The sequence below is a fragment of the Anas platyrhynchos genome, chromosome 14, assembly GCF_047663525.1.
Source record: "Anas platyrhynchos isolate ZD024472 breed Pekin duck chromosome 14, IASCAAS_PekinDuck_T2T, whole genome shotgun sequence".
Lineage (NCBI taxonomy): Eukaryota > Metazoa > Chordata > Aves > Anseriformes > Anatidae > Anas > Anas platyrhynchos.
Genome location: NC_092600.1, coordinates 2,776,236 through 2,790,247, shown reverse-complemented (window position 1 = coordinate 2,790,247; position 14,012 = coordinate 2,776,236). Strand labels below are relative to the sequence as shown.

General features: G+C 48.7%; 1 protein-coding gene across 5 annotated transcripts in view; it reads right to left on the bottom strand.

The window, feature by feature from the left end:
• Window positions 1–6,156, bottom strand: part of TCF7 (transcription factor 7) — a 66,523-nt gene extending 60,367 nt beyond the window's left edge. For 2 of the 5 annotated variants that reach the window (XM_038186242.2, XM_072023467.1), the window contains exons 1-3: window positions 5,609–6,155; window positions 5,435–5,501; window positions 5,068–5,174 (exon numbers count right to left, since the gene is read on the bottom strand). In XM_038186242.2, coding sequence (XP_038042170.1) covers window positions 5,068–5,174; window positions 5,435–5,501; window positions 5,609–5,803 — 369 coding nt within the window. In that variant the 5' untranslated portion in view covers window positions 5,804–6,155. Of the gene's footprint in view, window positions 1–5,067; window positions 5,175–5,434; window positions 5,502–5,608 lie in introns of all 5 variants that reach the window. The other 3 variants (XM_072023466.1, XM_038186243.2, XM_038186246.2) reach the window with 3 other exon arrangements.
• Window positions 6,157–14,012: the final 7,856 nt, after the last annotated feature.

The following is a 14,012-nucleotide window of genomic DNA, read 5'->3' as shown; positions in this document are numbered from 1 at the left end:
ATTTACATAAAACTCGGTCTCGTTTCCCTGTGACATATTTCTCTCTCCTCTTTTCATTCCAAAAAAACTTTAAAAATAAGGTTATATTAGACCACACACATGCAGTGCTGTATCATGTCACTGCTTCTTAAGCAGAACTCTCTAATTTATTTCAAAGGGAAGTTCTGTTTCAAAATTGAGGGTGTGATATGAACTCAGAAATTAACACAAGAATTTTCCTTGGGGGGGAACCGAGGCTGAATCAGACATGCAATAAATGACCTCGGAAGCCCTGCGTCTTGGTACATCCACCTATCCAGCATTACGCTTTAATATTTAAAAAAAAAAAAAAGCTTTTCACCACTATCCTGTTTCAAGCTAGGTGGAAGAGCTGGGAGAAGTGGATTTGTTTTGGCCAGGAGGGAACAAATCAGTCCTCTGCCTGTGCCAGGATGTCCACCACTGGGCACTGTGCTTCCAGGGCTTTCTGCCAGGACTGTAGCAATCCACAGGGAATGGGAAATGTCTTGGGGAGGTCCTATAGCACAAGCCCTGCCACCAGGGAAGCCAGCTGGGATGCTGCTGGGGATGTTGCTGTCGCGCCGAGCTAGCGCTCGCCTCCAGCACATCCCAGCACACCTGGAGAGGGACGCGGCAGCCCCCGTGCAGGGACAAACCCCTGCATGGAGACTCTGGGGAGTTCTGCTGCTGGTTTCAACAGGATCAGAACCTCACATGGAAAAAGCAACACTAAAATACTGCTCTGACAGCACGAGCTAGAACAGAAAGACCTCTACACAGATGCTGAGCTGCGGATTTCTTTTGTCCCCCACCTGCTGCGGGGACAACAGCCTCCTGCTGTGGGATGGAGCACACCTGGATGGACCCAGAAGCTGTGTCCAAGCGCCCAGCTCACACTGCTCCAGCTTCTGTCCTGCCCCCTGGGACTGATCCTCTCTTGCCAACCACTGCGGGAGACTTTCAGCCTCAGCTTTTTCACCTTGTGATGCATGTTTGGGACCTGTGGCCCCAGGCCAGCAGTAAGCGCGCTTTCATCTCGCCCTGCCCAAGGGGACAGCGCAAACCCACTGCGTGAGGACCGAGCTCAAGGAGACAGGTGGACCTCAGGAACATCTGTATTATTTCCTGGGCCTGACATCTCGTTTTGGGGCTTTACACGTGCAGAGCTTGGGAGCGTACCACCCCCCTTTGGATCCTACGTGAGCTCTAGTTAGCTTAATAGCCAAGAAAATTAGGTAGTGTCCTTATTTTCCTTGGAAATAGATGCTCTTGGACCTCTGTTTCTCACACAAGAACAGGACAAAGCCCAGTGCCTCAGCTTTTTATACAAAACACTTAAGTTCTGCCTTCCCACACCCCACGAGCTGCCTAAACACAAGAGGGGTGCAGCAGAGCAGGGGACGGAACAAGCCCCATTCAGTCGCATTTCCCTGCTCCAGGGGCTCTCCCACCACGTCCCTACACACAGGATGGTGCTGCTCATCCCCGACTTCACAAACCTATTTACAAAAGGAACTTATAAGTGCTCCTTCTAAAATTTAACTACCACATGGTACAAGATATAACAATGTTCAGAAAACCCCCTCGGGTCTAAACTCAATTATACAACTGTAGCAAGAAAAATATTTTAATCTGATCAAAGTGTTAACATGTTTGACCATGTCTGACCTCTAATGTTTGTAACCACCTAAAAGGCTGATGTTCTTACTAAGGATGTACCTTAATTTGATTTAAAGTCATTTGTACTATTTAAAAAAGGATATAGTTTTATGATCTTACATTTCATTTAGAAAAGCAGTTCCTCAGCGTGTTAATATTCTTTGGAAGTTTCTTGCAGATTTTTTAACCTGCAAATCCTACACATTCTGCTCTGGAAAAAGCCGGACTTTTTCAGGAGGGACGAAGCAGACTCATGCCGTGTGCATGTGACATCTGGGAGCCGGCTGAGGAACGGCTCGCTTGGTGCCTTGCAAAATGTCAGGATTTCAGACACGTGCACGGTCTGCACAGAGATGCTCTCGACCCATTTCACCCAGAAGTGCCCATCCTGGAGCAGCCAGCCCGGGGGCATCCCCAGCCCGCTCCCAAAACGCAGGGAGCCTGGGCTCGCTCCGCTGCTTCGTCCCCAGCTCCAGCACCTGCCCACAACCTGCCATCCATCCTCCTGCCTCTCTGCCAGCTCTGCCGCTCCTCCAGGACACTCAAATCAGTGCTGAAATCAGCACCAATCCAGCCCAACTGCCCTAGGAAGGTGTTTGCCACTGCCAGCAGCACCGAGCTGCTGCCTGCTGCAGGCTGGCTCTCGCCACATCCTGCTGCTCGGTGGGGGCTCAGCACATCAGCTGGCTTGGCACTGCTGCTGCCAGGTACCCGGACACCCTCCGAGCATCGTTCAGGAGCGGCAGCAGCATGTGTAGATAACCCAGGTGGGTGTGAGTCGATAAAAGACACGGTTTGGGCTGCGGGGACAGAGCAGGACACTGGGGGTGAGCACCACCAGGGCAGGGCAGCAGCCAGCAGGCTACAACCACCCCGAGGGAAACAAAGCTGAAGTGATGCTGCTGAGCAAAATAAATACAAGAAAGAGCAGAAGCAGCTCTGCGGCGACACCGGTAGCGACACACCCGCCGGGGCAGCGCACCGGGCCGGCCCCAGCACCGCTCGCAGAGCCCCGCAGCAGGATCGTGGTTTGGTGGTGCACAGCTGGGGGGGCTCAGCCCCAAACCTCGCTGCCGACTGCCCTTCGTCTTCAGGGCAGCTGTACCGTCCTGGTCAGGCAGTTACGTGCAAAGCTGTGATAGCTTGCTTGCAAAAGCACCGTTTTTTTTGTTTTTTAATTTTTGTTTTTGAGGATTCTGAAATGAATCCTAGCTGCAAACAACTGTTTCCAGGAAGCCCCATCAAGCAAAATACAGCCTCCACCACGCATGGCTGTGATACATAATCCCGTCTACTCACACAGCCCTCCCCTCCAACTCGTGCTAAAATGTTAATTAAACACGCTTTTATGGCTGGTTAAGTATCTGAAATCTTTGGTCACAGATCTGACCTCCTCAATTACTGGAAGCAGCCACCAGATTACAGCTCGCATTTTATGTAATGCACATGGTAGCAATAAATCTATATGAGAGCAATACATAATTTAGCAACAATAACCTTTACACAGTCAATATAAACACAGGACAAAATTGCTCAGAAAGATATATTGGCGTAACTACTACACAAACCCCCAAAATCAAAGGCAAGACCAGCCTTTAGACATGGGAAGATTTCTTCCCTTTATGTTCGGTAACAGATTTTTAGCTGAAAACATCAAATCAGCTTTTTAATCACGCAACACATAAAACACTGCAGGATCTGAACAGATCTGAGTAAAACTCACTAAGGCTGTGAGTGATTTTTGTGGCTCTCGAGGGGACAGGAATCATTCCCTCCCTGCTACTCATTTTTCTCCTCTTTGAGTTCTGCACGGTCTATTTACAGCTATCTGTTGCTCTGACAATAACCTCTATTTATTTATTTTTAACATTATCAAGGGGAAAGGCAATTCACAAGCCACAATCTACTTTTCAGCATAATTGCTAATAAATAGGCTATTGCACTTCAGTGCCCATCTAGTAAGGGTTTAAGATTAAAAGAAATATTCCACTACAACAAATAGCTGCTGGGCTAATGTAACTTTGAACTTGTCCAGATTCTGTACAAGGGAGCAAACTGAATGCATTTCAATAAGACAATTTCTATATCACCATTTAGTCTATCAGGAAGAGAGCAGCTTTATGTTTTGGAGGGGCGAGGGGGATACCTGGAAGAAGTGAGATGAGGTGGGAAACAACAGATGAGACGCTTACTCTGACTGATCACAAGAACGCCCTGCCTTGCAAGCACACCTTTCCTTGCTGTGAACTGAACAAGACTTCGACATTTAGAGAGATCCTCCATACCTGCCCCCCGACCCCAGCGGTTATGACAGTGACAGCAGGGAGATGGGCTCCCCCTGACAGAGCAGGGCTCTGCTGGGGCACGGTGGGGCTGCCAAAGGGATCTCTCCCCTCCTCCCTGCGGGAGCAGACAGCACCGATTCCCACAAACAACATTTTACCACACCTCAAGGATTATTTCAGACCCCACCGTCCATCAATTTTTCACAACGCCAGCCTAACATCCTACCCCATCCAGTGAACCAACAACTGAAAACTGAACTGCTTACACTAAGGAGGGCATTACACGTTCGTTCAAACCTTATTCCTTTAAAGGTTAAAAACTAAAACTGAAATACGCCGAATGCTGCTGTGTTCTCATTAACCGACTGCAAGTGTCTGAAATGAATGCAGTGATGCCGGCTCCCCCGGAGCGACACGAGCTCGGTATCTGCTGCGATGTCACCAAATTCTTTTCTGAAGTTCTGATAGAGATGGCGACGGGGAGAGACAGCTTTTCTCCAGCAGCCTTTAGTTCAATTATTCATACAGCACAACTTATTATAAACATCAAAATACACAGAGTTCCTAACTGATTCGACCTGAAAGGGAAAAACTTTGTAGGAAGAAGACTGGAATAGCCCTCCAGTAGCATTAAGCTCTTTCCGAAAAACCTCTATTGCCATTTTAGAAGTGCAAGATCCACTTTCTGGGCCATCATCCACAAGAGAGCCCTAACCAGGCCAAAACCCAGCCGTTTTACCAGCAGATACACCAAACTCAAGTTAAACCATGGGACGTGTCCCTGAACACAAACACCAGAAGTTGCTCGCCTCCAGACCCAGAGAAAGGAAGGGGCATTTTTACACCAGATCTTAGGCTTTGATTGCTGGAAGAGGCACACCTAGACGAGGAGACTTGAGAAGAAACTCCTCCAGCAGAGTTGGAGAAAAGCAGCGCTGCCCACCGAGCATCGCTGCCCCTTCCCACTCCTTCCTTCAGCTCGGACAGGACAGCGCCCGGGCACTTAGAAACTGAGATGCATTTTGTCAAAAAAAACAGCACACGGAGGTGCCCGCACGGTACCCGCGGCACACTTTGGCACGAGAGGCCACCAAACTTCTGGGTAAGGAGAGGATGAACTCACCAGCGGTGACATAGATCCATTTGGCAGATAAGGGTCTGAGAGCATTAGGAACGGGTAGCCAGAATACGTGGATCCTTTATACATCCCTGGGTCCTGGTGCTTCATACCTGCAAAAATCAAAGTTCCCCGTCAGGGTTTGCCTTCCGACAGGTGACTTCTGCCTGCCGGGGGAGCCCATGGAGGTGATGGATTATTTGGGGAGCCTTTTTGCCCCGTGGCCCTAAAAGAGGGGACCGCAGGGGGATGAAGGCAGCTCTCTGGGGGTGGCATCCCCAACCCTTCCCACCCTAGGGGGGACCTCCAGGGGGTCGCGGGGCCGGGGGATGTCCCAGGGGGGTCTGGAGATGGGGGGGTCTCCGCCACTAACCATCTTCCATGTGGTCCGGGAGCTTCTCCTGATAAACCCTCTGCGGATCCTGCACACGCCTGATGGCCTGCATGGGGAGGAGAGAGAAAAAGCAGAGCGGGGGGTGGCTTGAGGGGGGGTGGGGGGGTGCGGGCCGGCCGGGGGCCGTGCTGGGGAGGGGGGGGCCCGGCTCACCTCGGGGTCTGCGGCGGCGGCCGGGCTGCCGCTGCCCTCGGACTCGTTGACCAGCGAGGACTTGAGGTCGGCCAGGTCGCGCTCGGTGAAGGCGTTTTCGGGGATCTTCTCCTCCTGCTCGCCCTCGTCCTTGAAGGCCAGCATCTCGTCGGTGGCCCCCAGGTCGTCCCCGCCGCCGCTGCCCAGCTGCGGCATTTTCCTCCCTCCCGAGCCGAGCCCCGACCGTCCCGGCGAGGGCTGAGCTGCGCCGCCCGCACCGAGCCCTCCTCGGCTTTTTTTTTTTTTTTTTTTAATTTGTTTTCCTCTCCCTCAGTTCTTCTTATTTTCCTCTCGAAGAAGACCTCGCTCCCTCTTCAAAACTCGCTTTTTAAAGTTCTTTCCTAAATTGCCTCCTTAACTTCTAAACTTTTCCCTTCGATTTTTTTTTTTTTTTGCTTCCTTCTCCAAACCCCCTTCCGAATTCTTTCTAAAAAAAAAAAAAATAACAATTTCTTTTTTCTTTTCCTTTCTTAACTCTTTTCCTTCCCCCCCCCCCCCCCACCTCCTCTTTTCCCTCCCTCTCCCGGCGGGGGGCTCGGCAGGCTGCGGGCAGGCGTCGCGGGATGCCGGGCTCGGCGGGGCCCCCCACCCCGGGCCGCCCCCCCACCACCGCCCACCCCCCCCCCGCCCCGAGCCGAGCCCGAAGCCCGAGCCCCGCAAAGTTTCCCCGGGAGCAGCGGGCGGGCAGCGGCACGGAGCGCCCGGTGCCTGTGTGCGAGCGCGGCGGCGCGGCGGCCAAGGGCTGCCGACATCAAAGCGGCCGCCGGGTGATTGGCAGCGCCGGGGAGGGGCCGGGGGCGGGCGCACGCACCCGTGCGCGCCCCCCGCGCGCGTGCCCGTGCGCGCATCCCCGCGGGGTGCCGGTCTTAAAGGAGCAGAGAGCGAGGCTCCGAGGGGAGACCCCCCCCCAACCTCCTGCCCCTCCTCTCCATCCAGCTCCCACCTTGGGCTCGGGGCTGTGCGGGCTCCTGTGCGCGCACCCGTGCGCGCTCACGGTGCGGCGGTGCGCGCGCTTGTGCCCACGCGTGTGTGCGCGCACCTGTGCGCGCCCGCATCTGGACACGCGCACGTGCACGCGCGCATCCTCGTGCCCGCATCTGCCCGCACCGCACACTCGCGCGCGCTCCCGACCGTGCCCGCGCGCCCCCCCCCCCGTTGCACGCCGAGTGTGTGCGCGGGCACCAGCCCCCCGCGTGTGCGCGCACGGCCCCGCACCCGCACATTTGCACGCGCGTGGGCCGCCGCCGGCCGGCTGCGCACGGCTGAACACGCGCGGGCGGGCGGGCGGGCACGCGTGGACGCAGCCAAGGCGCGTGCACGAGCGGCTGCCCGTGGCACACACGCACACGCGTGGGGAGCGATGCGCGCCCACGTGTGCGCGCACGCGGTGCGGGGGAGCGGGGGGATGCGCGCTGCGGTGCGCACCTGGGCGGCGGGGGGCACGGCACGGCGCGGCCCCCAGGGGCTTGGCCCGGCTCGGTTCGGCTCTAGGGGGCTTGGCCCGGCTCGGCTCGGTCCCCAGGGGCTTGGCCCGGCTTGGCCCGGCTCAGTTTGGCCCGGTTTGGCTTGGCCCGGCTGGGCTCGCCCCGCTTTGCCCGGCTCCCTCCCTCGGCCCCCCTGGTAGCCCGGCCGTGCCGTCGGCCGGCAGAAAATTATGAGTTTTCCCGAGCGGCCCCGAGGGTCAGGAAACACGAAATTAACATCTTCGCAGCCAATTCCGAAGACACTAGACACTTGTGTGTCGGCGTCGGGTTTTTCTTCTAAGCAGTTCCCATGGAAAAGGAAACTCCCCATCTCTTCTGATCGCGTACGACAGGTCCTGTGCATGTCTCCGGTAGCTTAAAAAAACACACCGATATTTATTTTCCTTAATTAAGATTGCATAAGATAGCCCTGGGTCCTGGAGACTTTTCTACAGACTGTAATGACGCCATGTAAATTGTTTTTTATGACCCAATATACTACATATTGTCACATTCAGCCCTTGAATAGGAAGCTAAAAATCTCGGTCCCTATTTTTCTTGTTAATTAGGGTATTATTACTATGGATATAATCTCATTACTTTTTGGGGAGGAGAAGAACTAGTTGGAGCCACTTTGAAAAGTCCTGAATATATTTAAATGAAGCAAAATCCGTCTTTCTGCTAATTGCCGCTTTTGCATGACATAGAATTATTGTTCGTATTTTGGGGGCACGGTTTACGCTATGCTAAAGGGGATGGGAGAGGGAAAGGAGACCGCTCGCATTTTCCCTGCTCGGCTCTCCCATCCAAATTTGTGAACGGGCTACCCCATAGGAAACTCCGTCTGCAAATTTCCATTCTTTTAAACATCACAAAAATAAAATAAGCTGCAGCCACTTTGAGTAATAATCATTTGAATGAAATATTTGCTACTTTCAGATTTTTTTTTTTTTCCTCTTTCAGATGATCCTCTTGTTTTGCATGTGAAAAAAATCGTCTGAGATTTACAGCCCTCCCAAACGGAGATAAAGCCTTGGCAATGAGTTGGAAACCTGTTGTAATCTGTGATCCAGGAAACAAAGAGCCTCATTAATGCAGAGACTTTGGTGAGCCTTTGATGTTAGCTAGCATAGCATTCACTCTCAGTTCCATTTGCATTTAAACATTCATAAAAACATCATCTCTGCTTCCTTTGCCTTAAGCAATTTAGGAGTAAAGTATAGCTTCTATTTAAAGAAACCCACTGTGGTGAGGCTTAGAATACAAATATCACATAATCTTCAAGCAGAGCAAATATTTTATCCTACATTTCTGGTGGGCACATTTAATAATGTTATATTTAAGACCCAAAATAAAAGATCCATCTTATTTTCATTAACCTTACACCACACATTTGAGTGAAAAGAGAAAAGAGGCCCAGCTAATGCTAAATATACTACATACCAATTTGTGGAAGTAAGAGAATCCAGAGGATTTTACATTATTCGCAAAAGCTGATTTTTTAGAAACTGGATGCCTTCAGCAAGGTGCCTAAATCTGTGTTTAGGCACACACCACTGAAGATTTTGAACAGGGTTGGTTTGTTTTTTTTTCTGTGCGTAATTTTCTGAACTGCAGAATCTTCATGCTGGGGTTAGAATTGAGTCAAAAAAGAGGCTTTATTTTTTTTTTAGCTAACAAAAGTGAAAATAAAAGTAAAATACCAAAAAAATCAGAATAAGGCCAACACGTGGAGACTTTCTTCCAAGAGAAGTCCCTGTTGCTCCCTCAGCATCCTGAGAGAATGGCAGCACGTGGGGAATTTGGGGAACCGCTCAGAAAACAAAGGCCTGCCCATCCTATTATTTCCAGAAGTATTATTCACAAACACAACTCTGAGAAGTGGAACAGGGCTAAAAATACTCAAGTCAGGTTGACTTGATGTTTGGAAATACTCAACTCGGGTTGCCCACGTTCAGTGTACCATTAAAAATAACAGAGCGAGTTGAAATTGATCCCGTGTCACATCGGGAGCTTTTTATGTTTTCACTCCTAGGAGCAAATATAAGGAAATCTTTATGTTCGGTGCTGTGAGTCAGTTTAGCCAGACTATGTTTTAAGCATTATAAGCAAGTTTCCTATATGATGAATGTCCAAAATTAAAAATTGAAATGGAAAACACTTAAAAACAACTTTACCTTGGATAAAATATTTCTGGAGCTGGATCAAAGTAAAGCAAAAAAGCCTGGCTTACTTGTCAGATCATATCTGCGCTGAACTTCAAGGTTTGATTTGTATTATTTACATGGAAAAGGTCCCAAGAAACCAATTTGGCACTAAGTATCTTCATTACGTTTTTTCGCTTGTATGGGTGATTAAATCAATCTAGGGTTCCTATTTTAATTTTTTTTGAAAGGTGCAGCCATCTGTGAATTGAGGAACTTTTCTGATGTCATCGTTGTGCTTCAGACTTACATTCTTTTCTTTTTTTAATAAGGAGGCATTTAAAGTGAGGGAGCACATTTGTTTTCACTATTAGAGCTCCTAACTGTCCTTCCCATAAGTGTTTAGAATGAAAGGTGCCTAATAACTTTTTAGGGCATTGTAACACCTGCAGATAACAGTAAACCAGATTAACCTATAACCGAGTCTGTCCGTCTGTCAGTCCATCTATTCCTCATCCTGCATTTATCAACACGCAGAGAGGCATTATGTGGCTTCACCATATGCATTATATTAAGTGAAGCCTCTCCTTCAAAGTCAATGTAAATGTTGCCACTAACTCCTCTTAGGCTAGGGTTTCACCCTCTGTTCCATTAAAAAGGGCTTCGGACGGAAGCACTTGGATTTATTTAATTTAGCTTATTTGTTTTCTCAGGTTTTTATTCATTTAATAGAATCAGTTCGGATTAGCTTCCATATTGCCCTCTTTGGACACATTTTATCCTCTTGTACAAGCCCGTTTGTGTAAGGGTCACATCTATCCCTGGCAGGCTGAACACCCTCCACGTGCCTGCCTATTTCATTGTTTTTGGAGCAGATCCGTTTCCCTGATAGGCGAACACGAGTCCAAGTATGCTTAGATTTAAGAACAGATTCTTTAGCTTGTTTTTCAAAACCAGTTAACCAGTTCTGCCCTAACAGAGGAACCTTCTAAACATTCACCATTCTCCTGGAGAAACAATTGCACGGCTGTCCCATAAGGACGGCTGACTGATAGGTTGGCAGTATGAATTTTTCAGATGAGACAGATAAAAACTCCCGTGTGTGTTCCAGCTGGGAGCACGAGCTCCTGGAGAATAGGCTGGTACCAGCTGAACTAATCCTGGCAAGTGACCAGAGTAAATCAGGCCACTGAAAGCTCTGTTTTGCCCAAAGGGGTTTACGCTGGTATAATTACCTCAGCATAGTCATAGCAGGAACATTTCCTTAGTCTAGACAAGCTCTAATGGGTAAAATAGATCTATCGCTTGCAACTGAAACATCTCGACCCAGCTAAGACATGCACGGAGCCTCGGTGCCTTCTTCCACGTTGTCTCCGCTTTGCTCGCTGCGCCTGGGTCCAGCAGGGCTTGGGGTTGGTTTGAAGCCTCCTCTGCTTTTGTAGGTCTGGGATAGAAAAAGGGGTCAGGCAGGCACTCAGCCATTTCCCTGCTTGTTTCACTCTGCCCATCTTAATCCTGCACGATCCTGGTATTTGACTTCATGCATCGATCTCAACATACTTAAAGGATTCACAGGCAGCTGCCAAAAGATTGCTTTTAAAATGCCAGCAGAACATCGACTCCTTGACATTGCAATATTTAGGTTGCTTTCGAATGTCTACATGCTTTTCTGGAAATGTTTCCAGCTGTTGGAACTGGAGACTCCCCTTTTCCCTTTTAGGAGGCAAACAGTGAAGGTCCCGGAGTTGGGGCCACCATCCCGCGTTCTCCAGGGAATTCTAATGAAAGAGGATAAGCTCTCTCAAAAGACTTTATCAGATGTAAAAAGCCATAGTGTGAAATCCATTTTGGAGACTGTGATGTTTAGATAACTCCCTGCTTGTAACGCACAGTGTGGCACAAGCCATTGTCAAATCTCCCTAGCGCAGTTTTGGGTTTTCCCTGTGTTAGAAGAATCCTGTTTCAATGTTGTCAGGTTGTCAGGCTGTCTCTTCAGGCATTTTTCACTTACAAAGTCTTTTCTTTGCTCCTGATACAAACAACAGTTCAGATTATTAAAGGACTTTTAAGACTCACCTATTTTTCACGCTGAGTGTTTTGTTCACCTCGTGCTTTTGGACCTGGATCAACCAACTGGCATCGTGTTTAATATTTCTTATTACTTTCATTGTTAGGTTCTCAGGCACTTGCCCAATGCTGAGAGATTTGAGTTTCAAACAGGAAGGAGCATGTTTATTTGTTTACAAAAACACTTTTCCAGGGCTGCATCCTGTGGTCATACAATCATCCAAGTAGTCCCTGCTCCCATGAGTCATCCCTCTAAATTAAAAGGACCCATGGAGATGGATTTGCAGAATCACGCTCATTGCTTCCACAACCACTTTTCTATAAACCATAGGGAAAAGTATGTTGATTTTTGGGTCTATAAAACCTTAGTTTTAACAATTGAAAGTACTGAAGTACTGGTTTCCTTTTTCTTTTTCTTTTTCTTTTTCTTTTTCTTTTTCTTTTTCTTTTTCTTTTTCTTTTTCTTTTTCTTTTTCTTTTTCTTTTTCTTTTTCTTTTTCTTTTTCTTTTTCTTTTTCTTTTTCTTTTTCTTTTTCTTTTTCTTTTTCTTTTTTTCTCTTTTCTTTCTTTCTCTGACATTGTCCTTAACACATCAATAAAATCCTTACAAGCCCATGGAAGTAGCCCCTTGCTGTCCATTACTGGCTTGCTACCATTCACATAAAGTACACTTTGTCCTGGGATCGCTGTTTGTACACTGGATGGAACAAAGTACAGGAGAAATCCAAATATTGTTCTTTGAGCTCAAATGCTGCTCAGACATGCTGTCCTGGCTGCAGCTGAGCCTGGTGAAGAGGCTGTCATCCACAGCCAGCCTCCAAGTGCCCCTTCCCTTCCTGCACATCTTACACTGAGGGGGACCGTGCTCAAACAGATGGGGCAGAGTCAAGCAGACTGGGTTTGGGATTATTACGATAGCCTTGGCTGCAGCTCTTTCTGTGATCCCCACGTTAGCACATCAAACTCCTGCAGAGCAGAGCTGGAGGCTCTGGCTTTCCCCTGCCTTACACGAACATACATTTGAGTCGCATGGCAGGAAACCCACCCCAGTTCTCTGCAGCTTGATCACCCCCTTTCCAGTGCCTGAGTTATGCAGAAAGAAAGGGTGAAAGAAATGGAAACAGCTGGTAGGAAGTGAGACTAAAAGCAAATTGTCAGGATAATGGTGGTGGGATAGGCTGCCCAGATCGGAATCCAAAGGAAAACGGCTCCAGTGTAGAAAAGCCACCCACATAATTCGGGCATATAGACCAGTTCTGATACATGACTCCCATGGCAAAAGGTGTCTCCCCCTGCACTTTTTACCCCTAACCCCATTGCTGGTTTATGATTGCTGCCTTTGTAGGAAATAAGAAAAAATAATTGAAGCTCTGAAGAGGAAAATGAAGCAGGGGAAAGAAAGAACATGGGACTAGGTGGGAAATACTGAATTTATAAATGTTCAAATGAAAATTATTAGAAGGAGGAAAGAACCGAGCAGATTTACAGATCTGAATTCTGCTTTCTGCTAATGAATGCTGAATGCTTCCTTTACTAGTTGGACCATTTTTTATTTATTTTGCAAATTTTATTTATTTCACATCTTTACTGGTGACTCTTCAGACTCACTGTCAACAGCCAGGGTGAGCTTGCCTGCTTCATACTTTTCTGTTCTTCAGACCAAAAATGAAAGAAGAGTGAAGGAAAGGTAAATGCTAAAGGGAGCATTCCCACAGTATTTATGCCACCCCCCCTTATCCTTGCCATTTCCCTCCTATCAACAGTTTCATCACTTCCCCTAGTCCCAATGGACGTGGGGGACTTTGAGCAGAGCACGGCGTGGTTCCTCCTACCTACATCCCTGCACTTCTGAAGGAGCTCCAAAGAAGCCAGATTAAAGCAGCATTAAAAGCTGTGCTACAAATCCTACCATATTAAGCAAGACAATCCTTGTAGTTGTTTTGGGCTAGCTGAACAGAAGGGGTGCCTTTGAGTTGAACTACATGTTTCAACAGTATGTTGTTCTGAAAAGTGTTGTATATGTGCCGACATCCGCTGCTGGCATGTGTACAGACTGAAGCTTGCCAGCTCCTCCTAATCTGGAAAGAGGAGACATGCAGTGTTAAGTACATGTGTCATCACCAGTCATTCCCCCCCTACCCCCTCAATTTTATCATTTGGTTGTGCAATGTATTTGAACCGAGTCAGCCCATTTAGTTTAGATGAACTTAGGCCAAATAACTGTACTGGAGCTGACTTCAGAGACTTGAGAGGAGCTGCTGGAGTAGGTCTTCCATAAGTAAATGCACTGTTGGGCTCCTTGTTCTGCTCTCAGACAAAGGCCTTTTGCTAGGGCTGCAGTTGGAGGGAGGGAGAGCCCCTAAGAAAACAGGCGTGCCATGCAGCTTATTACATCATATGACTTTTGACTCTCATCATGTTAAATCTGACAGGCAGAACAGGGCCAGGCCGAAGCAGGGCTTACAAAGGGGACTTGAAGGAAACCCCTGCTGCAAGGGCTGCTTTTGGTGACTCAGTAGGTGACATGGGATCTTCTGAGTCAGGCCTGAGCCAGTGTTTTAGCATGACGTTAGCACACCTAGCTTGAGATGTTTTCTAGGCTGAAAGCCTGGCTACTTCTGCTAGTAAAGGTCCTGGGAAACTTCTGTACACGTACGGATGGCTATTCCAGTGTCCTGGTCGAAGTCCAGC